At 52.1% G+C, this 22,945-nt stretch overlaps 7 protein-coding genes across 7 annotated transcripts; 3 read left to right on the forward strand and 4 right to left on the reverse strand.

The window, feature by feature from the left end:
• Positions 1 to 1,902: 1,902 nt before the first annotated feature.
• Positions 1,903 to 2,495, reverse strand: N7462_009698 (uncharacterized protein; the record flags this gene model as incomplete). The annotated part of the gene is made up of 2 exons (XM_057081412.1): positions 1,903 to 1,968; positions 2,052 to 2,495. The coding sequence occupies 2 exons, from the start codon at positions 2,493 to 2,495 to the stop codon at positions 1,903 to 1,905; spliced, it is 510 nt and encodes a 169-aa protein (XP_056930249.1).
• Positions 2,496 to 4,189: 1,694 nt separating this feature from the next.
• N7462_009699 (uncharacterized protein) lies at positions 4,190 to 4,516 on the reverse strand (the record flags this gene model as incomplete). The annotated part of the gene is made up of 1 exon (XM_057081413.1): positions 4,190 to 4,516. One exon carries the CDS (start codon positions 4,514 to 4,516, stop codon positions 4,190 to 4,192), a length of 327 nt encoding a protein of 108 aa, XP_056930250.1.
• A 4,096-nt stretch (positions 4,517 to 8,612) lies between these two features.
• On the forward strand, positions 8,613 to 9,073 carry N7462_009700 (uncharacterized protein; the record flags this gene model as incomplete). The annotated part of the gene is made up of 2 exons (XM_057081414.1): positions 8,613 to 8,683; positions 8,896 to 9,073. The coding sequence occupies 2 exons, from the start codon at positions 8,613 to 8,615 to the stop codon at positions 9,071 to 9,073; spliced, it is 249 nt and encodes an 82-aa protein (XP_056930251.1).
• Positions 9,074 to 11,758: 2,685 nt separating this feature from the next.
• N7462_009701 (uncharacterized protein) lies at positions 11,759 to 12,156 on the forward strand (the record flags this gene model as incomplete). The annotated part of the gene is made up of 2 exons (XM_057081415.1): positions 11,759 to 11,779; positions 11,806 to 12,156. The coding sequence occupies 2 exons, from the start codon at positions 11,759 to 11,761 to the stop codon at positions 12,154 to 12,156; spliced, it is 372 nt and encodes a 123-aa protein (XP_056930252.1).
• A 555-nt stretch (positions 12,157 to 12,711) lies between these two features.
• Positions 12,712 to 14,557, reverse strand: N7462_009702 (asparagine--tRNA ligase DED81; the record flags this gene model as incomplete). Its single annotated transcript, XM_057081416.1, has 2 exons — positions 12,712 to 12,838; positions 12,957 to 14,557. The coding sequence occupies 2 exons, from the start codon at positions 14,555 to 14,557 to the stop codon at positions 12,712 to 12,714; spliced, it is 1,728 nt and encodes a 575-aa protein (XP_056930253.1).
• A 182-nt stretch (positions 14,558 to 14,739) lies between these two features.
• N7462_009703 (uncharacterized protein) lies at positions 14,740 to 14,976 on the reverse strand (the record flags this gene model as incomplete). Its single annotated transcript, XM_057081417.1, has 1 exon — positions 14,740 to 14,976. One exon carries the CDS (start codon positions 14,974 to 14,976, stop codon positions 14,740 to 14,742), a length of 237 nt encoding a protein of 78 aa, XP_056930254.1.
• Positions 14,977 to 17,206: 2,230 nt separating this feature from the next.
• N7462_009704 (putative differentiation regulator (Nrd1)) lies at positions 17,207 to 19,695 on the forward strand (the record flags this gene model as incomplete). The annotated part of the gene is made up of 2 exons (XM_057081418.1): positions 17,207 to 17,415; positions 17,466 to 19,695. 2 exons carry the CDS (start codon positions 17,207 to 17,209, stop codon positions 19,693 to 19,695), a joined length of 2,439 nt encoding a protein of 812 aa, XP_056930255.1.
• Between the last annotated feature and the right edge of the window lie 3,250 nt (positions 19,696 to 22,945).

Below are 22,945 nucleotides of genomic sequence, written 5' to 3' on the forward strand. Positions count from 1 at the left end.
GGAGCCATATTCTGGGAGAACAAACAACGGGTTGAGTGTACGCCTAGGCACACCGAACTCACATGCTGAACGCGTGATATTCGGCTTTTCTATACGTGAGGCAGCCAGGCAGGCTTCAGCCATACGAATTCGTCATATCTAGGGATATTTTGATGGTGGTTTTTGATAGGGAAGCCAAAAATTAGGGTAGTAGGGAAAAATGGCGGTTAATAAGTGGTTGGCGGTTAGTGTGTGGCGCACCCACAACCCGGAAGGGTTGGCGGGGCTTTGTAAGGCACTAATAGTAAGTTTAGAGCACAAAATTCCCGAAGTAGATAATCCGCTCACAAACTTAGCCTAGTACCTCTTTTAAGCATTAATTCGAGACCTTTCAATCATCTATCACCTAAACAAAACATTTCTATTCCTTTTTATCACCTCTGCCCCCGACTATCTCTTTCCTTCTCCTCCCCCTTGCTCCTCTTCTATCCTCCGTGCTCACTTCTTATTTCCTGAAGCTTTAAGAGACTACTTTATGTTATCGCTATTTTCAATATGCCTCCTTCTTGAGCACGATCCTTATTTCATGATGGAGCACTTCTCGCCTGTGATTACTATTGTTTCCTGAGTATAAAATCTCGGACACTGTCTGAAGAGTGTTTTGAAAGACTAGATATTCTCGAAAATGATATGGCCCGGTTAAAACCCTCTCAAGATGGAAAATATACGCCGAAGTCGCAAGAAAAAATCTAATTTTTCTCCTCATCTGTCTTAAAGAGATGTTGATACCAGCTTGACGGGCATTTTGGGACCAAGATTTTTAATTGCTTTTACTATCTTCCGTTGTTTTCAAGGAGCGAACTTCGTCCGCTAGGTATAGCTATATTTCTTGTATATGTGTGGCGTTTATCGAGACATTTCATGCACCGTCCATATGCGTTGAAAGCCTCCATGAATATATTGCCTATCAAAAATTACTAAAAGATCCAATTCTTAAGCATTTCACTGCTGGCCAGCGCTCCGCACTTGCTAATAGCCTGTGATGTTAGTCGCCAGCTTTCATCTTGCTTGGTTTCAAGCCTCCCTTCGCTATGGAATGGCTGTTTATATTCGTGAAATGGTCCACTTGGGGAGTCTATATTTGATTTGAACGCAGGGCTGACCGGACTGTGTTTTCACAAAACCACCCGATGTATGACTGGTTACTGCGAGTTTGTCGTCGGCTCAAGAATTAGTGGGGAGAAGGAACTGTTTTGGGCAGAACTTGGCGTGGGATGAGCACTACCATGCTGTACATGCATTGGCACGATCACGAACTGTGCTGACGATGGGCCCGGAGATAGAGTATTGGGAGATGGAAATGGAGGGCCGATTAAATCTTGCGTGTACGGGGCGGCGGTTGATGCCACGGGTGCGTTTGTTGGACGAGGAAGCCGATTCAGATCGGGCATTGGATGCATGATGTGGAAGGAAGTTATATCTTATGTCCTCATACAGAGAGTATACAAAGTATATCTTGAGCTTTTTCAACAACATTGTTTATGCAATCCGGAAAAACAATAGTCATTTAATGGAAGAACAGTGACTCACCTGAATTAAGAACACAGCCAGCCAGTAAAAATACAAACACAGCAGACGCGCAACAAAAGACAACACTTCAAAAAGAAAATTAAAGAAAACAGAAAAACCGCCATCCCTCATGGGTTGCCCACTCCCTCCTCTGTCAAATAGAAAACAAGCCGGTTCTCATACCATAATCCTCCATGTCAACATCCCAAACTCAGAACCACCTTGGAACTCATCAATAGAAAAATTACGCAAGATCCAGCAGGGTGACTATATGATCCTAGTATCATCAATCTCCTCCAACAAGTGGGATCTCACTTTCCAACCCCTAAGGGTGAAAAAAACATCACTCAACTCCTAGAAATCCCCCGCAGTGAAGCAACACATCCAGCAATCCTGTGCCTCCTTGTACAAAGCAGACGCCTATAACAAAAGAGAAAAACAATCAATTAGCAATTGCCTCCAAAGCACCCTGCAGGATTCCCCAAAGAGAAGACGGAACTTACATATGGCTTCGAACACTTCGCCTCTCCCTCGCTCGCATAACATTGCCCCATACAGAATGAATTGCCCTCATCCTTCCCACTCGGCTTGCCGATCAACACCGGCGCAACATCGCTGTCTGGCTGGAGCGGATCAATCGGCGCAATTCCACCGTCAGCATAATGCGGCGCATGGAAAGCCTCGCGTAGCGGCGTAGCGGATGGGCTCGCTGCGTGCGCGGCATGCGGGTGGAATGGCAGTTGCTGGGCCGAGGCGTGATGGAGGGGGCGCATAGAGGGACGGGCTGGGCGCGAGAGGGGAGTGGACGGGGTTGCGGCCGGGGTGGAAGAGGCTGGGATGGAGGGGAAGGGTGTGACACCGTTGGGAATCATCGAGCGGATGAATTGGGCGGGGGCCTGGGTGGCCAGGAGGGCGGTTGAGAGGGTGAGGAGGGAGGGGAGATGCATGGCGGGCTTCGGTTGTTTGATGGCTTTCTGTTTCTTTTTTCTTTCTCTTTGTGGCCAGACTTTGGATTCTGAACGTGTGTATATTGCGAGGCGTCTTTTATTTTGGCCACGAATTGAGCGGTTGTGTTGGTCAATAGCTGGCTGGCTGGCTGGCTGGCTGGCTGGCTGGGTTGGCGAGTTGTCGGGCGTGAAGGAGCGATGAAGAGGAAAAGAAGGAATTGGTCGAGGTTATCTACGTTGTCAAGTAGGTATTGCGCTAAGGCTTTGGGGCAAGGGAGGAGGCGTGTGTTTGTGGACGTGGATGCATTTTTGCATTGCGCGTTGCGGAATGCGGGTTGTATACAAATCCCGCGATGATCTGGGGAGGAGTATTTGACGTAGAGTGCTGGGGGAATAGAACACCGAAGAGAGGTTTATTTGAATATATGATCATCTACTAGAGATCCAGAGCATTGACCGTGTGAGTGAAAAATCTTATAGGCCAAATCTGGCAGAGTAGAAACAAGGAATCTCGGTGGGATGATGCGGTGGTGAGAAGTTAGGGCTATGCGGGTGACGTCCGCACGCTGTGATCGGATGGTCCCCTGCATACCACCTCAGCGCAAGAAAGGCTAGGGCTTGTTGCCTTCAGGTGCATTTTTGAACCAATCTCTTCTCGATTAATTAGAAGTAGATATATTCAGTGACAAGATTTTGATATGAAAATCAAAGGGGCCTAGGGAGACATGCTGCGATGATTTTGACGCGGGAAAGGGGGTTCCCGTAGGCTGGAGTGGTGTGATTGATGAGCATGATAAGGGAGTTCCAAAACGGACAAAGTCGCTTTCTTTCTGCACTGTAGACTGTCCCGAGAATGACACTATTCAAGAGTCTAGATTTGATTTACGAGAAGCGTCGGGGTATGAGCATACTGAAGAGTATCAGCGGACTATTCATGAATGAGCCAGAAACCCGAGGTAACAAGCTGGTCTTTCTATCGGAAGTCAATGAGACGATGGTATCTTTGGGCAAGAGCACCTGAGGTCTGGGACTTCTGCATGGTTCGGGCGATATATGTCGGCCAGTGAGAGTGTGCAGAGCACGAGCCTAGGCCCGCTGGCCAGCTTCTAAGAGGGGGTTGTACATCAGCGCGTCACACAGCCGCGTCTTAGCTCAGCAGGCGTGTGGCGCAACCAACCGGAGCGTTTCCTGTCAGTCGCGGCTGGGCCGAGACCCCGTTAGAACGAGAACTTTCGTTTACTGGACCGGTCGACGGGCGCCAAACGACGGTCGTCACATTCACAACGAGGTCAGATGGACTACCCGATGGACTATAATAAGGCTAGAGTAGGGACGGAGAGGCTCGGAAAAAAAACATCCTGTGTTTTCCACCGTCAAACCTGTACGCCAGCCAATCACTCGAGGTAAATAATGATGATATCTACAAGCTCTGTTTTGGGGGCAAGAGGCCTGGACCTTGGAACTCGATGTATCGGCGACGGGACACTGCTGGTAGTCCGCCAGCCTCTGACTCGCTCTCTGCATCAGATGCCATCGCGCTACCCTGTTACCCTGTAGTCTTCGGCCATGTTCTTAATCAGTCATTGACATCGATCGGCTGATTCATGACCTGGAGGGGTTGCCAGGGTTTTCCATGCTTTCTTAATGTCTATTTCTGGCCATCACACTTTGAGGGAAAAGTGCCACAGCAGGCTCTAGGATGTGAACTGATGTGCAGGTGACTGAAAGATCTCCTGCGCATCTCCGGTTGACCCCATATAGACATAATCCGTTGACCCGGCTCGGCTCTTCTTGCCGTCATGGTCAGCACTTGCAGGAACATGCGGTGCGTTGCACAGTGTACTGGAGAGTCCAGTTGGTGGGCTGATCGGCGCCATGGTTTCTGCAGCGATACTGCTCGGACGGGTTCCGGACGCCAGCCGCAGCTGCTGTGAGATGGTTGTCGTATGTACAGGCCTCCCGCCCCCTTCTCCCCAGATGGCGCGCTTGCCTCCCCAGTCATCTTCCCATATTAAACCCATCCATACCGGGAACAGCGGGAGCTCCAAAGGGCAAGCCAGGGTGGCATGGCATACCCGTCTCGGGTTTCGACAGGACGGTCCTCGGCAACAATAACATCTTTTTGAGAGTCCGGAAAAGATATCCTGAACCCAGTTGAGAAATGCTTGACCCCCCCTCCCCAATGGTCCTGGATAATCCAAGCGCCTCGTCGCTATCTGAAGTCCTCGCCGCGTTGTGATGCCAGCGCAACTGACTATGACGCCTCGATAGGCGACCATGGAACCGGACTGGGGGCTTCTGGGGGCGTGAAGCCTTTTGACACACGTAAATCTGACGCCCGTTCGGGATAGAGGCTGCCGTCAAGTGGAGCCCTGGCCCCAATAACCTCGCCAGGAACCATTTTCCGGGCAGCCACTGAAGGGAAGAATAGGGTTCTCCCTTTCTATTTCCTCGCCCTTCGGCAGGAAGAGAGGAGCCTTGACTTCCGGGTACTCGAAGCTCTGCAGTCGTCACGGTCGTGGAGAGTTGGACTTCAGGTGATCATGGCGACTGGTCTCTCCGAGACGTTTGGAAAGAGCACACTCGGAGCACATTGTGAATGGTATTCCCGAGACATTCCATCTAGCAAAGAGGCGTCGTCTTCTCTGACAAAGGTACCTGGGAGAGGCAGGGCCTAGCCGTCCTGTCCAGAAGGAAAACAGGGTCTGATGCTGACTCTTTCAACCACTTTCCATCCAAGTTTCATCTGGGTCAGTATGCGGACGATGTGTTGCAAGAGAGATGGCATCAATCTCTGATGATCATCCAGGATGAATCATAAACGCCTCCGAAGTAGAAACTTCGACGAGTAGGCGGGCCATCTGGCCGACCGCGTTGGACATCTCCAAGTCACGGACGTGACGCTGTCTGGGTGAATGACTGACCTCACTGACCAGAGCAGGTGCAAAAGATCCTGTCGACTTGCTTTTCACAGCATCCGACGGCGAGCACCACTGCTGCCCGCCCTCGTCAGGGATTCCCACCCAGAATCGCCACCTTCCCAGTCCGGAACCTCCTATTGAAGAAGCACCCGATGTGCTGTCAGACTCAGGTTTCTCAGGACGAGGATAAATCGGCGACGATGACTATCACTGGCGGCGAGAGACAATTTGCTCTCCCGTCACTTGACCGGTACTGCTTGGGTCAAAGATCATCAACAATCCACCAGCTCCCCTCGTCTTTCCATCATCAGGTGCAGCACTTCGTCGGATAGGAGCTAGGCCCCGTTCTTGAAAACGATAGCCGGCCGGCCCTCCTTGACAATGTTTTCCAGTAGCTGACAAGCTGAGGACGTTGTCGAAATGGAACGACCGTGATCATCGCGACGCCACCGGGGACCTGCTTCCACACACGATACCAAAGCCTGCAATGATCAAGCGTAGATGCCGCTGGCCATTGAAAAATTGTACCCATCAGTCAGGTCCGTGAGGGACACCTCGCTGGCCACACACACACACACACACACACACATCCTCGGGTGCCTAACAGATCAAGACCTACAGCTAGGAAACCCCTTTTACCACTGGCCAATACCCACTGCCATACTGCCACACTGCCGAGGCTTATATTTTCGTCCCAGATTCCGATATCCCAGCCACATTTCATGGGCTGACCATTTCATGGACTGACAAGTCGCCCACGCAGCCCCTGACTTAAGAGCAGATGCGGAGCACCATGCGGGCCTCAAGCGTACCCTGAGAATACCATATAGACCAACTAGCTGGACGACCAATATACCCAATGTGGCAGATCGGATCGGATGGTCCCTGCCAAAGACTTCGAATCTTCCTTGACTCGGGTTTCCATCGATATCACGATATTTGGATGCTTCAGCATTGTCAAGAATCCCAGTTTTCATACCTGCAACCCATACTGCAAGCTATGTGTAGCCATACCGAGATTGGCTGCGGGGAGTTCGAACAAGAGAAGGGGGAAGAAGGGATCGATGGCGGCACGACCGACGATAATTCCGCTGCATATCGAAGGTGACTTATCGACTTGCACAGCGAATTTTTGATGGGAAGTTGTGGATCTGGCGTCATGACCTGGATGCTTTTTTCGGAAGGGAAAAAGGGATACGAAGATCGGATGGCAACGATGAACGTGTTCGGGGATACTCTGAGCTCATTATGGACCGACCAAGATTCAAGAGATCCCCAGAGCCGTGGGATTTCCAAGCCGTGAGCAGTACTGGGCTCGATGGTTCACAAGGAGAAGGTAGGAGGGAAGAAGGGACAGGGGGTTTTCGTCAACGAAGGCAAACGGGAGGACAATATTCGCTCTTATTTTTCGAGGGGCCTCGGACACGAGCTAGAGCAAAGAGCAAGTCAACAAAGCAACGTCAGGTACACTTTCTTTCTCAAGAACATCGAACTGGTCTTACACATAAAGCGTTGAGGTCTGTTCCAGAATGTGTGTTCGAGCCAGGACGGAACAAGACCGGCCATGCGTTCGCCTCCCAAGAACGATCTTCCACAGCTCATTCATATCCAATGAGCATTCCCTTCGGGGACGGCATCAGATCTCATTTACCGTGCTTTCAGAGACGAACCCATGGTGCTCTTGTGTCAGACAAGGACCGCTAAACCTCGATTGTGGCTGGCAGTCTCCTTACCCTCGAAACCGAGAGGCCAACCCGAGGATTTTCTCGGGTTTCAAGACGAGTTCTACGCCTTGACTCCTCATGAGCCATGGGTTGTGCTCTTCTGCCGTGCCTCCGGTGATTTCAAGATGGAAACTCCGAACCTGTTCGCAGGAGAAGGGAATGCCGACAGTTCCTAAAGGACAACATCAATACTTGGACACTGGGATCCATCCAGGGCCTTTCCCACTGCAGATCATGGCGAGACCGCTTATATCATCACCAGGCACGGTTTTCTCTTGGCTCAGCAGACACCCATATACCTGCCCGGTGCAGTTTACGCCACTTCGGGGAGGATGACAATGCAATGGCGGAAGCCCCGAGTTCACCCCAGGTTTCAGCAGATCATCGCATCGGCCCAAAAGGGACCTCGGGGACTCTCTGCCCTGTCGGATTTGCCTCATTGCCCAGACCGGCAGACTCTCCAACAAGCCTGTTCTATTCCCTAAGCTGATGATGGTGATTCCCTGGCCACTGACAGGGAGGCTCAGAGTCAGAGGCGAATTCGAGGGTTGATACTTTATGGGTCCGAGGACATTGCCGGCTTGCGCCTACGATTGGTTGGCTCTTTTTTCCGGCCCAAACAACAGCCTACGATTAGTGAGAAATCAACAACAGCCTGAATCTCCGATCTCAGAAACATTGGGATCGCGGCGGCAGCAGGAGAATCTCCTGCCCTCAGTGTTGAGGACCGAAAGAAGGAGATCTCCTGCCCTGCGCCCGCTGGAATCTCCCGCTATATTGTCCGCCCTGCGCCAACGCAGCGACGCGGCTTGGCCTCTTGAGCCCGGCCGGGGGCTGCTTTTACGGAGTCGATAGGCGCGGCCAATCCAATGCATTCGGTGCCAGAGCGATTTTGGAGGGGACTTCGCACGTCTTTAGTTATCCGGCTTTGAATAGCGTCCCACCTTTTTTTTCCCTCTACCAATCTACTCCCATCTTCGTTTCCAGTTCCCAGTGTCCAGCTCCCAACTACATGTACCACTCCATTTCAGGCCGAACGCATCCCTTGGTTTTCTTTTCGATCTGGTGATTTGCCCCAGTTGAACCAAAAACTGAAATATCGACCGAGAAGACTCCAAACTACACGGACTACAGTGTTACTTGAGTATGACCGACCGCTTTTTTACGTATTTCTTCTCTCCTCTCTCCCATCACCTCTCCATCTGCTCTTTTCTAGTTTCCAAAGTTCTTCGGGCCGTCCCTGCTGCAGCCATCCCCTGGATAAGCCCTCCATCAACCTGTTCCTAACCCTCTTCTGACTGAAGACCCGAGTCCGACAGGTCCCATACTAGACCCCTCAGAAACTGCCATCTCACCCTCCTGTTGTCTTCATCCAGCCTTCGTTGTGCACGCAGGTCCAAGAGATCTGTAGTGATCGAAAGAACGCCTCGTAGCTAGTCCAGTTCAACCCCGTGACCACCAAATCTGCCAGCATGTCTTCCCGGACGCCAACCGACCCCTCTCAGAACAATGTTGGGGGCCACAGCCCAACGGGATCCTCGAGGTTAGTCACTGCATCGTCTCTTAGTGTTGTCTCAGCGTTGTATTTAGGGAAAGGGACCTTCCATCGGGAACTGGTTGGCCTTGAACGATGCCCTGATGGGGAAAGAGCAGCGGCTGGAGGATCCCTTTCCTCCTCCGACCCCCCTTCCCCATCCCCCTCTCCCTCGTACGACCTGAGGCTGAAGCTCGATCTCTTTATATCCACTCCTACAGCGCGCGCGCCAATGTCGAAGCAACGGCCTATTATCAATCTTTTCTCAACAGACTGCTGGATCTCATTGCGCGGGGCGAGCAAGCGTCCGTTGATCGAGTCATCGCGCGCATCCGCGCCGGCGACTCCGAGCACCAGATCCTCGCCCTCATCGACCAGGTGCACGGTAACCGCTATTAACAATATGTGCGGCACTCAGGAAGGACCCGTCTCTTTTCTCTAGCGAAATGAGAGCCTTTCGTGGTCGTGTTTGCAGCTCTCCCAGTAGCAATGCCGGGAAGACCAGTCAGTCTCTTGCGAAACGAGGTCGGATTCACGGGAATTGTTAAGATGGGGGAAGCTGTTGCCGGGAATGTCTGTGGGGCATTCAACGCGGTATGGTGCCATGGCCGATTGTTAGGAGAGCTCCACGGATGGGTATCTGCCCCTTGTTGTCTTTGATCTTTTTTGGTTTTTTTTTTCTTCTGTTCTTTTCTTTTCTTTTCACTATTTCATTTCGCTTTTCAGGGCCTGCGAGATTTTGGGATGCCGGGACTATGCGCCGAGTGGTAACATAGCCGCAAGGTCATGTCCGGCATGCGCGAAAGGCTTTTTTCGGCTCGAAGAACGTTGACATGATTTTCATGACAAGATGAGATATGACGTGACGGTGAGACGAGGACGAGATAACTTGATAGCGCGTTCTGTTTAGCAAATGCTTCCACTGCTATGCTTGATTGATCCTCTCTTCAATGACTATTCTCCACGGGAACCGTGCTGGTGAATGGCGTGGTTCCCATCTGAACAGCGTATTTGTGGTTGTCGTCGCCACAGTATGACATCGGCAGATGCAATGCGATCAAGTCACTAGACGTTGATTAGCCATGCAGTAGGAAAAAGGAGCACCAAGAAAAAACGCCAACCCTGGAAAACAAGCGAAAAAAGGAAAGGTAAACTATAAAAACTCAATTATACAGGGCTCAAAGAACGGGTTGGGTGGTGGAAGTGCGGAGAAAAGTCGCCCCTGATATCATCGCTCGCAACTTGGTGGGGGAAGCTCCCGAGGCTCTGGCCCAATGTTTTTTTTCCTGGTGCCGACAGTGGTTCGAGGTGGACATATGGTTTCGTCAGAGAAAGTTCTTCAGACATGGTCAGCAGCGTGGCAATAAAAGAGGGCGATGGCAAGATCCCCTTGCCATCGCCCTTATCTCTGTCAGACTTATCCACATCGCATAGAGATGATGAGACTGACGGGTCAGTGGAGGCGAGGGAACGGAATAAGCAGATCGATGGAGATCGCGACTACAGCCCGGCTTTGGCGTATAAAAACTGGAGATGGGACGATCGTACAGGTCTGCAGCCATCAGGTTGTTTCGTCGTCGGCCATGTCTTTCGACCTTAAAAGCTTCGCGCAGCATCAACCTCCTTTAGGGGAAACATGAACCCTGTCAGCCAGGATCACTCGTCTCGCAAAGGACTGCAAAGGACTGAGAGGCGTATTACCTGTATTTAGGTCGCCCAGACGCCCTTCATCCCTGCTCAACAGAGAACGGAATGGGGCTGGCTGTGGGCTGCCACGGATGTGTATCTCCGCCCCGTTAGAGCAATGGAATCAAGGGCAGTGGAGCACAAGCTCGCCCCAGACGGGGCCCTGCGCCGCCCCTCGGCCGCAGAGACAGGACTGCCATTTGTGAGCAGCAGTCATTCTCATCTGCAAGACGCCGAGTGAGAGGGAGGAGGGAGGGGGAGAGAGAGAAAGAGAGCGAGGATAGCGATGTGAGGGAAAAGAAAGATGGTGAAAATAAGGGCCCCAACTAAAGCGCATCCCCGACTCCCGTGACCGGCTGGACTGGCCGGACAGTCTCCGTTGAGATCGCGACTGCGGGACTGCTGGATTTCCCTCCTGTTGTCCCCTTGGACCTCTCATCCTCGCCTTGCGTGGGCGTTCTTCCCCATCTCTCGAGGATACCTCGCCCTCTTGAAGGAATTGGCAAACACGCGCAGCCCTAACCTGGATAGGGAAGAACACAAGTCCTCCGCTTCTCTCGCACAAGTTTCTTGCAGGTTCTTCCTGCTGGCCTTAAAGGACGCCCCATCAAGTACCCTGGTTCCCTTACACAAAAGACTTCTCGATAAGATCCCGCAGAGCACCTCAGCAAAGAACAGCCACCCCTAACTCCAGGATGAAGACTTTACAGCACAGCGAGCTCAACCACAGACACAACCCCTTCCCAAACGACCACATACCTGCCAGCCATTTCATCCCATTCGCTCTCACAAACTTCCAGAACTCGCCAAAGCAGCCCAAGCCGACATCGTTCAGAATCGAGGATTTGACAAACTTCCCCCACACTGCTCACATTATCTCCTAGCATCCTTGTCGCCAGTATCTACCGAAAACGACCTCTTCAAATACCCCTTCAGGCCATAGTGCAAACAACCTGAGGGGGGGCTCACAACTCTGCTTTACACCTCTTCTTCATCACTGCATTCTTCCAAAACAAGCTTCTCCTGAAAGACGACCACAAGTACACTCTTCACAAGTACGCGCACCCCCTGCGACCCTATCTTCCATCAATTCAGGCCCCCACCTTCCCCTCACCCCCGCCTCCCTCTGCACCTACATCTGCAACATACCTTATTTGCAGCTCGTCTTGTGTCTTTGATCCTAGGATCTTGGATGGAAGTCCACGGATCCAGGCTACTAAGAACCCAGAACGTTGGATGTTGAAGCCACAGAAGCGGAAGGACCCAGTATTGAAACGTGCTCTGTGGGACAGGCATTGCCTTGAGAGGTGTGTAGTGTGCGGAGGTGAGCAGGGACTTCATTGGAATAGACGTGTATCTATTCAGTGAGAGGATGAAGGTGACTGGACGAGAGCGGGGATGGCTGGGGACAAGCTGAAAGTATGAGTTGAAAGAGAAGTACAAAGATTCTGAAAGGGAAGTATAAAGATCGGCAACGAAAACTGGATGCCAAATCAGCGGTACCAGGAACCGAAGATGAGCGCGAGAAGGTGAGGGGAGGGGAGCATACACGGGAATCCAAGGTCAAGCGAACGAGCCAAGAACAGCGAAGAGCAGATACCAACCAGGCGGGTATAAAACACGCTCATCGCCGCGGCGCTCTGGATGCCCGGCCGTCCTTTCATCAGACCATTCCGAAGGCGCTGTGCAACAACGAATCAGCCCGATATATTTCATTCCGAGCCAGCGGGGCTCGGGCAAAACTGACCTACAGATCGCACCGGTATGCGCAGCACAACCCTGCGTGCACCACGTAACGCCGCAGGAAGTGCTTTATCAGATCAGAATCAGCCCGATACTAGCTACGATGCCCTGAAAAGGGACAGCGTGGGTGTGGCGGTGGGTATTTTAACACGAGTAGTCATCGTAGAACCACTACTGCACTGAGAAAACAATGCCAGCTTCTGAGTTGGCCAGGGGTTATGCCTCGGGAGTTGGAAAAGCTCAGGCTGGACAAGGATATAGAGGTAGAAAGACGAGGCGTTTGATTGAGAGACAATTACGTTACGACAGAGCCAGATATGAGAAGTGAGAAATGAGAGGGAGAAAAAATGGAATAAATTTCAAATTTCATTGCTTCCATATATGGATGGGCCTTGAGAAACATGAGCTCCCTCCTCTTTTGCAAACCCTTCCCCTTTTCCAGAAAAGTCATTCCGATGTGTTTGATTCCAAGCGTGCTCATCACGCATCATGACAAAATGTTAGGTTTTGTTTCCCTACTTTTTCCGATTCGTAGAGAAAGAGAAGAGAGAAAGAGGTCGAAGATACATATACCATCGTCTCTTTCTCTCTCTTTTTTTTTTTTTTGCTTACGGGGTGCAGCGGCCCGTGTAGCGGGGGTAGAGTGAGCAGTCACGCACGGTATACCGAGCGCACAGCCAGGCCAGGAAGCGCTCCAGACCAAGGCCGTAGCCGCCGTGAGGGGAGGTACCATACCTAGAGAGAGTGGAAAGTAAGCATTTGTATCGATACAAGATCGGGAAGGAGAAAGAAAAGAGATGAAGAGTGACCTCATGGTGTAGAGGGTGAGGGGATGAGGGGACGGTAAACTCACTTGCGCTGGTCAGTGTACCAGTAGTAGGGCTTGGGGTCCATGCCCTCGTGCTTGTAAGCAGCCATCAGTTCATCCCAATTGTCCATACGCATGCTGCCACCGACAATCTCGCCAACACCGGGCATCAGCACGTCCACACTCTCGGTGACGCGGCGGTCCGACTCGTCCTTCTTCATGTAGAAGGCCTTGATCTCAGCCGGGAAGTGGGTCAAGAAGATGGGCTGGTTAATGATATCGGTCATCTTGCGCTCGGCAGCCTCGGCAATGTCATCACCAAAGGTGTGCGGCTGGCCCTCCTCGTTAGGGATGTCATGCTCGCGCAGCCAGTCGATGGCGTCTGAGTACTTCATGCGGCGGAAAGGACGCGACGGCGGCTTGAAGTCCGGGTTCAGGGTCTTGATGTAGCCCGCAATCTCGGGCTCCGCCAGCACATGGTCGATGACCTGGCAGATCACGGCCTCCAGGTGGTCCAGCAGGTCGGTGAAGGTGATGAAGTCCAGCTCGGCCTCGATGTGGGTGTACTCCGACAGATGACGGCGGGTCAGGGACTTCTCGGCACGGAAGGACGGGCAGACACAGAAGACGTCGCCCAGCGACGGGAGACAGGTCTCCAGGTACAGCTGTGAGGATTGGGTCAAGTAGGCGTTCTCGCCGTAGTAGTCGAAGCCGAACAGCGTGCTGCCGCCCTCGACTTGGGTCTGCACCATCGCCGGCGGGGTCACTTCAAGCATGCGGTTCGACTCGAAGGCCTTACGGAAAGCACGCAAGGTGGCGGCACGCACCTTCATCACGGAGGAAGAGGTCTCACCACGCAACACCAGGTGCCGGTTGTCGTAGAGGGTCTGCGGGTCGGCGTCCGGCGCCACGCGCGTGGTGATAGCCTCCTTGTCACCGGCGGCGCGGCCGATGATCTCGAAGAAGTCAGCATGGAGCTCCCGGTTGTTGGGAGCGTGCTGCTTGGGTGGCACCGCGCGCATCTCGCCGTGGATGGACATCGAGGTCTCCAGGGTGAGGGTCATGATGTCGTAGGTCTTGACCATGTCGCCGGTCAAGATGCACTGGAGGTAGCCATAGCCATCAGTGAGGGTGATGAAGACATAGTCCTTCTGCGCACGCATGCGGTGGACACGGCCCAGCACGCGCACTCGAGTGCCCGGGACATCAGACTCGGGGGTGCGGAGTTGGACGACGGCCGGGTCGGTGACGTCCAGGCGAATGCGCACAGGCTTGGGCAGGGAGGTGTCCTCCTTAATGACGACCTTCTTGGCCTCCTCCAGGACCTTCTGGCGCTTGTCAGCCTCGGCCTTCTCGCGAATGGCGAGTTCGTGCTCCTTGGCGGCCTTCTTCTTGCGTTGCTCCCACAGGTTGGTGGCTTTCTTCATGGCGGACTTGGTGGCGGGCTTCCACTCCAGCTTGGCGGCGGGATCCACATCTTCGCCAGGGGCGTCAGTCTGCGACTTGCGGGTGAGGTACTGGATGCCCTCTGTGGTCGGTGGGTGCTGCACAAAGGCATGGATAAGGGTCTTGTAGGGAGCGGTCTCAGAGCCGGTCGCCGGAGCTTCGTCGCGGCCGACGTCCTCGTCAATGTAGATGGACGCCATCTTTGGTCCGCGGGGTGCTTGTCTGTGTTCGATCGAAGGCACGGAAGGGGGCGCAAGAGGGGAAGGAATCTGTTTCTATAAGCATATTATTTTTTTTTGGGTGGTGTGAGTCTTATCTCCTGGTTAATGTGACTCATCTGATGATTGCGGCCCGTAGGGAGGAAATGGAGATCTCCATTTGCCTACACGGTGTGCAGCCGCAATGATCGAGCCATGAGGAGAGGCACATACCGAGAAGGACCAATGCGCTGATCTGGGCTCAATTGGCCAAATGGGCGCGAAGGAGGAGGTGAAGCAGAGGGAGGAGGGTTGGAGGGGTAAATTTGCATTTTCCCGATAGCGATCGCGGGCTTCCCCATGGGTGCCTGAGGCAGCCCTCTTCCGATGAAATCGGCAACGCGGCCGGGGTGTTGGGCCATATTTTGCGACCAGATTGAGAGTGATCGATCGCGAAAGAGGAATGGCATATAGAGAGAGTTGGAGGGTCGATCGCGACTCGGGGTGATTGGAAATTGACCTTCCACCTTCCTCTCCGTGTGCTTCTCTGTCTTCGGGGTATACTCCGTCCATATCCCCGTATTCCCGTACTCCCGTCACTCCTGTCCCCTATGTAGTCGGGCCGATTGCAATAGATCCAGCCAGACGGCATTTGAGACTGAGACTGAGATGCCAGTTCCGCATTTATCAGTCCCTCGGGTCTTTAATCCTTTGTACAACCGGTGAAAGCCGTGGAGATGACCGCATGAGCGGGCAGTTGGCGGCGAGGATTCTCATGGTATACTTCGCGGATGGAGGCCTCGTACAGAGCAGGACGGAGTAATGCAGCGAATCGGATCAGAAGTCTATGCCATTCTGAATCCAGGCAGGAATACCCACCCGTCTATCCCTCCTCTTCGTCGCAGAGATGCGATCGAGTGTCTCAGAGAGGCTCTCTCTCTCTCTCTCTCGCGCGCGCGCGCTCGCTCGCTCGCTCTCCAGCCGCATGCCTGGTCTGCCAGGGGTAGTGGCGGCGCGCCCCATGTTTAAAGGATGGTGATTGGCGGAGTCGCCCATGATCCAGTTCTGCAGGAGCCACGGTACTTTTGGGAAGAACCGGGCGACAATTTGGGGTTAACCGTTGCTGTTTCGGGTTTAAGAGGCCAAACTGGGGTTTGGCCCAACTCAATGGAGAGCGTAAAGAAGCAAAGTAGCAGAGTCGCGGAGTCCAAGAGCAGAAGCACCTGGTTCTGGCAGGGCAGGGGGGGGGGGGAAGAACGGAAATGGATCCTCGATCGATCTAGTCCCAGTCGTGATATATGATAGATGCGATATACCGTTATGCTCATCTCGAATTCGTCGTGATACCGTAGCTTATTTCGATCCTCTTGCAATCTCCGCGGCTTCAATGCTGTGTGTCTCCTGCTTTCTTCTGCTCGCTTTTGTCGCCTGATACTCCTGATACTCCTAATACTCCTGATACGCGAAAGACCAGCGTCGTGAGTCTGCTAACTCGTGGTGTCTCCCCCTTTTCGATGCCCCTTGTTTCGCCTGCTTCGTGAAGTCTGGTGAAGTCTCGTGGAGTCGTGTCTCGTGTCTCGTGCTCGGCTGCTTGTTTCCTCTGTCGCTGTTCGCTGTTCGCTTTCTTCTTCTTTCTTCTCTCTTCTCGCTTCTCGCCCCTTTTTGGATCCCTTTCCCTTTCTTTTCCTCCGTTCACATACCTTGCCTGGATTCACGTCCTTGCCTGTTCATTCTTTCCCCCACTCTCGTTTCGCTTTGCTGCTGCTCCGGTAAGCTCCTCTCCTCGTCCCCTGTTCTCCACTCTGCAGTTCGTCAAATCCCCCTTTCCCCTTTTTCCCTTGAACGCCAGCCCAGCCCGTTTCTCCCGTTTTTAGCTAATGACGGGTCTCCATTCGCGGTAGTCTGGGTAGTCTTTTTCTTCCTTCCCTTGACTCTCGGCTTCTCCCCCTCCCCCCCTCCTCTCTCCCTAATCTGTGGGCTCCTGCATGGCGTCTCCTATATACCACACTGGGACCTCATCGTGAATTCAACCTCGCATATTAAAGAGTGAGTATCAAGTCTTCTCTCTTCCTCCCCCCCTGTCGCCCCAGTGCTCCCGATCTCCCGTGCTCCCATGCTCCCCGTTCCCCAGGCTCTCCAAGCTCTCCTGCCCCCTTCCCATGTTTTGCCCATGTTCCTGATCTTCCCCGTTCCTTTCTCCCCCCCCGAATTCAACGCGCGCTGCACATCCGCCCCCGAAAAGATTTTTTTAAAAAAAAAAAAAAAAAAAAAAAAAAAAAAAAAACTCCCGCTCCGAACATTCCAATTAACATTTTACACCAATTTTCTAGACACGTCGCCTGTGACTGCTTTCTTTTCCAAGTCCTTCTGTTACCGCATTTCTCGTCCTGCCTCTCTTTCTCTTGCGGAAACTTATCAACAACCTCGGGCCTGCGGGAAAAAAAATAAATAAAGTGGGTTCTCCTGAATGGTGATCTGATAATTCCGACCCGCCCCAGCTCCTTTGCTGGTCAACAAACAACCCTCCCCGTGGAGTTCCATTCGCCTTCGACCCTCGTTGGGAAGCATCAATAACAATCCATTGGTTGTTACTGACCAACCCTCTTCCCTCCCCCTCCCGGCGAATCGATCGCGGTCAACTCTCACCTCGCCATGCAAGCCGCGGATGCATCAAACATCCCGAACAGTTCGCGTCTGATCCCTTCGAAATATCACTTGAACGGCGACACCGGTTTTTCGCACGGCGCCTACCATTCCAACCATCCGAATCAAGGTTTCTCCAACCGGAACGCTCGTCGCGCCAATATCCCTGCCATCAACACCGCCGCCGCCGGCCAAACCAACGACATGGCTTCCGGCGGGTTCGATATGAACTTCACCCCCTTCTCCCGTCGCAGTTGCTGGTGGGTAGTCCCTTCCAGCCCGGAACCCCCTCGGCCTTCGCCTCGCCTCAGTTCGCCAATTTCGGCGGCTTTCCCCAAGCCAACGCCAACGGTCACGCGCCCAACTCCCAGAACCAGCTGGGCAGCCCGACTCAAGCCATGCACAATCCCGGCTTGTATTCGGGGATGATATCCACCGATGGCCTCGGCGCCTCTCAGCTGCTGGGGGGACCCCAATCCCCCATCAATGGCCTGGGAGGACTCGGCAGCGCCGCCCTAGGCAGCCCGGCGGCCTCAGTGGCGCCGGGAATGTTGTCGAGCACGAGCCGAACAGTATATTTGGGTAACATTCCGGCTGAAACAAGCGCGGAGGAAATCCTGAACCATGTGCGTAGCGGACAGATCGAGTCGGTTCGGCTGCTTCCCGACAAGAACTGCGCCTTCATTTCCTTCTTGGATAGCAGCTCGGCTACACACTTCCATTCCGATGCCATCTTGAAAAAGTTGGCCATCAAGGGCAATGACATCAAGGTGGGCTGGGGCAAACCCTCCCAGGTCCCCACCTCCGTCGCGTTGGCGGTACAGCAGTCGGGCGCGTCGCGTAATGTCTATTTGGGCAACCTGCCGGAGGAGACCACAGAGGACAATCTGCGAGAGGAGCTGGGCAAGTTTGGGCCCATCGACACCGTGAAGATTGTGAAGGAGAAGGCCATTGGCTTCGTCCACTTCCTCTCCATCAGTAATGCCATGAAGGCCGTCACACAACTCCCCCAGGAACCACAGTGGCAGGCCCCGAAGCGCGTCTTCTACGGAAAGGACCGCTGTGCCTACGTGTCCAAGACCCAGCAGCAGAACGCTGCTCAATTCTTGGGTATTGCGCCTGGTTATGCCCACGTGTTGAACTCGGCGGACCGTGATCTGATCTCAAATGCGCTCGCCCAGCAGTCCGTCGCTGCGGCCGCCGTGGCGACCACCGCTGGCGGTGTCAATAACCTTGGAAACCGTACCATCTATCTTGGAAACATTCACCCCGAAACCACCATTGAGGAGATTTGCAACGTCGTCCGGGGCGGTCTGTTGCACCACATCCGATATATCCCCGACAAGCACATTTGCTTCGTCACCTTTATTGACCCCACCTCGGCGGCCTCCTTTTATGCCCTGAGCAATCTGCAGGGCCTGATGATCCACAACCGACGATTGAAGATCGGCTGGGGTAAGCACTCGGGCCCTCTTCCGCCTGCGATTGCCCTCGCTGTCAGCGGTGGTGCTTCACGGAATGTTTACATTGGCAACTTGGATGAGGCTTGGACCGAAGAGCGCCTGCGTCAAGACTTTTCTGAATACGGCGAGATTGAATTAGTGAATACGTTGCGCGAGAAGAGCTGTGCCTTCGTCAACTTCACCAACATTGCCAACGCCATCAAGGCCATTGAGGGCATGCGTAACCGTGAGGAGTACCGGAGGTTCAAGATTAACTTTGGCAAGGACCGCTGCGGCAACCCCCCGCGCCAGGCTGGGAACCACGGTAACTCTCCCCAGAACCGTAATGGCGCCGGTTTGGAAGGCCCTCAATCCCCTTCCCCGGCTCCCAACGGGTTCCAACAGAATCTGAGCCAGTCTGGATCCCAGTCAAGTCCAACCCGGCCTGCTCTGTCTCCAGCCCCCGGCTCTACTGGATCCCAGAATGGTCAGCGCCACCCCCTGCAGACCGTGTCTTCTCCCTCGGGAGTGCTGAATGTGGGTTCAAACAACCCCCTGACTATGTACCTAAACCAAATGTCAGCCCAACAAGCACAGGAACAAGAGAACCGCCTCAATGACTCCATGGCTCTCGCTGGCCTTCAAGGCCAGTCTCAGACCCCGTCACAGCAGCCTTTATATAATGGCACTACCAATGGGGAGCTTTCCAATGGCACCATGGAAGCTCCTATGCACCAGCACAAGTCTTCTGCCAACGGCTACCTGAGCGTTGCCGGCAACTCGTCTGGTCCCGGCCACCATGCAACTGCTAGCACCAGCAGTCTGAGTGTGCCACGCGCCCAGCACTCCCGTGCTGTCAGTCTGCCGTCGTTCTCACAGGAGCCATTTGGACCAGTCTCTGGCCAAAGTCATATCCGCACCGGTGCCCATCAGCCCCAGAGCAGCTTCTCTAGCTTTTCTGCGCTCGGGGGGCTCAACCACCCCGGATTCGGACTGGCTATTCAAAATGAGAACTCCTTGCCCGGCTGGGCTGAAGAGGAGATTGGGGCTAAATAATTAATCTTGCCATGCTCCGATGACCTACCATTTTTGACTCATAACCCTGGGTGAATTTTTATGGCATTTCCTTTCTTTATTATCTTCCTTCTTCTTCTACTACTACTACTTTTCTTATTTCCCCTCCCACATATAGTTCATTTTTGATCGTGATGCCATCTTTCTCTACAACTTTTTTTACTACTCTTTTTTCACCTTTTTTTGAATTTGTTTCTTTTCTTGTATTGGTCCTAATATCTTTCTGACTCTTTGTCATTCACTTTTTATCTAACTTTTTTTTACTTTTCTTTCCTTCACCTTTTTTATGGTTATTCTGGCTTGGCTCTCTCTTGTCCTCTTCTCACCCTGTTTTGTCTAAACGCTTCTTTCCCTTTTCCGCCAATGGTTTTACTACCCCTTTAATCCCCTTCGTCTTATCACTTTGTATTGCTAGCTGGCTATGAGCTTCCTATTTTCCTTTCTTGATTTTCTCCGTTTCCACATTCGGTGTCTGGTTTCTATGTCAGAGAAGAGTGTGAGGTGACCAGTGGCCATCTTCGCTCATGGCCAGATCAATACTGTCGACCCACCCACCCCCTTGCTCATAGACGGGAATTGGTCACCGGATAGACTCTCCTTCCTTATCATGTGTTTCTGATCACTTCTTTTTCTTTCTTCCTTTTTGAATTATCATGCCATTGGGGCAGGTTGCATCGGGCGGTCCGATCCAGTGGAAATACCCCCAGCTTCTTGCTTTCGTCTGCGACTCGTGGGAAGGGAGGGGGAAATGCTTTTGGGAGCTTCTTTCCCCCCTCCCGTTTTCTTTTCATTTTGACTTAAGGACGCATGCTGTTTGACCTGCTGATGTGTAATTAGTGGAAAGATACTCCCGGGGAATAAAATGAGTTGATGAAAAAAAATCATTTGTGTGTGTATTTGTTGCACAATACTATATTGTAGAACCTCGAAACGTTGGCAGGGAAACGCTGATCTCTTTGTAGATCTATATTATTTTACTAGTGATTTTCTCCAATGGTATAAAATAACGTAGTAAATTGTCTGGGATTCTGGTAGCATGCAGAGCCACCCACGGTCTTGCGTCTCAGACTACCGGACCTGTCCATGCATGCAGTCGCGGCTCTGATGTCACAGTCCGCATTGTCGGGCCCGTCAACCCCTACCGTGGCGTAGTATCAAGCTGTGCCCTAATTCAACCTCGTCCTCTCAACTCTGGCTGCCTTCGAGATATTCGTACCAAAGCTTATCTCTATATATCACCCCCCTTCTCCTCTTGTCTTATTATATTCAGTAGTTCCAACCATTACTTGTATCTTGTTCCATTATCATCCTTGACCTCGGTTCCGGCCGCTCTGCCGCCATATCTCGATGTGACCCCGGCACCTCAATTCGCTGCGTGCTTGATATTTCAACTACCCTCAGCCACCCCCCGCCTTCGCCTCCGGCACGCCGCTGAGCCGACTGGCAAAGCCTACAGATGCGCTGCTGGCGGCAGTGTCTGTGACACTGGGTGATCGAGACGTCATCGAGTGTGTGATGCATTCCGGGAGTTGGCGACGCCGGATGTGGCGCCTTACTTTGACACGGTGATATCAGGTCTAGTGAGCGCAGGCAGTGGGGTACGACAGTGTGTCGTTCAGCTCTCAGAGGCTCTCTGTAGGAAGCAATTCCATACCATTTGACCAATCGATTTCAGCCGTATTAAAGTCTTTCTGGAAGGGTCTGGAGGTGATGATCAGGGAGAAGAAGAAGGCTGGCCCTGTGACATATCTATAGGCGAGGCTTCCTCCGGGTCACTTCGATGATTCAATTCCAGAGAGATGATTAATTGCGGTAAGACACCTCACGATGCGAGGAGTATTTATGTAGGAAGTAATTCCAAATTGTTCAATCAGTCAGTTTTAGCCGTACTAGTAACCTTCTGGACCGTAGGGGGATGTGGCCCTTCTGATGTTATTCCGGCCGACTTCGGATGCGAATCGTATGCATAACGATATACGAACATTCACAGGGACCAACAAGTTGGATTCGGACTCCTTTATCGTCATACCTTCGGCAAATAGCGGAATGACGACATCAAGATTATAGAAGGAGAATGATTGTCTTCAAGATTCAGTTGGAATAATACACCTTTGCTATTCTTCTTCGATTCAATAACAATTTCATATTGTATTCATTGTCCTTAACTAACCAACAGGCCGCTACCCTGCAAGTAGCACCCTAACAATATGAATCATTACAACGATCATTACCGGTATAATATTCTGCACCTTTTCAAGTTTGCTTGTTGACTTTAAAATTTTTAAGCTACGGAAGATTATTCGGGAGGATAAGATATAACGTTAGGAGAACATCGAGCGAGGAGAGAGTATTAAGAGAAGGTTAACAGTCAGAAAGGGTGGTATTTATAAGGAATGCCCTATAACATATACATCTCTAGTTTCACTTTGACAAACCATATTAGGAGCCTTTCACCGCAATTATTTCTTTTAGTAGTATAAATTTTGAAACCGACTACTAAGGCACTATAAATCCCGAAGGGCTATTACTATAGAAATAAGGCAAATCTTGTAGCTCATCTACCATAAGTTAAGGGCCTATAATATTTGTGCGGTACTATTATCTTGCCGCGATTGGATACCTCAAAAGTATTTAAGTACTGTATCATTAAAGGGCCAGACGGCCACTTTCACTTTGAATGTAAGCCAAGCATCATGAGTCAGAACTCCATATGGATTGCACTTGCAATACTAGTGACTGCGGTATGACCATGCTCTGTTTCCCTAACAGTCGATCTGGCTAATAGTTATCAGTGTGCTGGGCTTGCTATACTTCCTCAGCAAGGTGGTCTCACCCCTTCATATTCTGTAAGAAGCCTAGATGACATCTATTCGCAGAATAAAATGTGCTCACCACTCAGCAGATGCAATCTTCGAGCGGCCCTCTTCATCCGGTCAACCGAAACCGCTATTGGTTAGGGCACACGGTGAATGATTTGCGCAGTTTTGATCCGAGTCTAAGCTGATTCGGCTCAGAGCATGAGAAGGTAGACAAATGAAGCAGTCACTTTCATTTTCCTTCTGCCAGTATACCCCAAAAAATCCTGCAAATCTTGATTCAACATGTCCCCTGTTTCCCGTCTTCTCCTTTCACCTTCACTGGGAACTAGTGCTGTGCAACTGGCACTGTGGCGACAAAACATTCACTGCAATTATCTTGGAGTATACTGGCAGGAGGAAAATTTAATTGACTG

Source organism: Penicillium macrosclerotiorum (genome assembly GCF_028827735.1).
Source record: "Penicillium macrosclerotiorum strain IBT 26536 chromosome Unknown utg000009l_segment0_segment0, whole genome shotgun sequence".
Classification (NCBI taxonomy): Eukaryota; Fungi; Ascomycota; class Eurotiomycetes; order Eurotiales; family Aspergillaceae; genus Penicillium; species Penicillium macrosclerotiorum.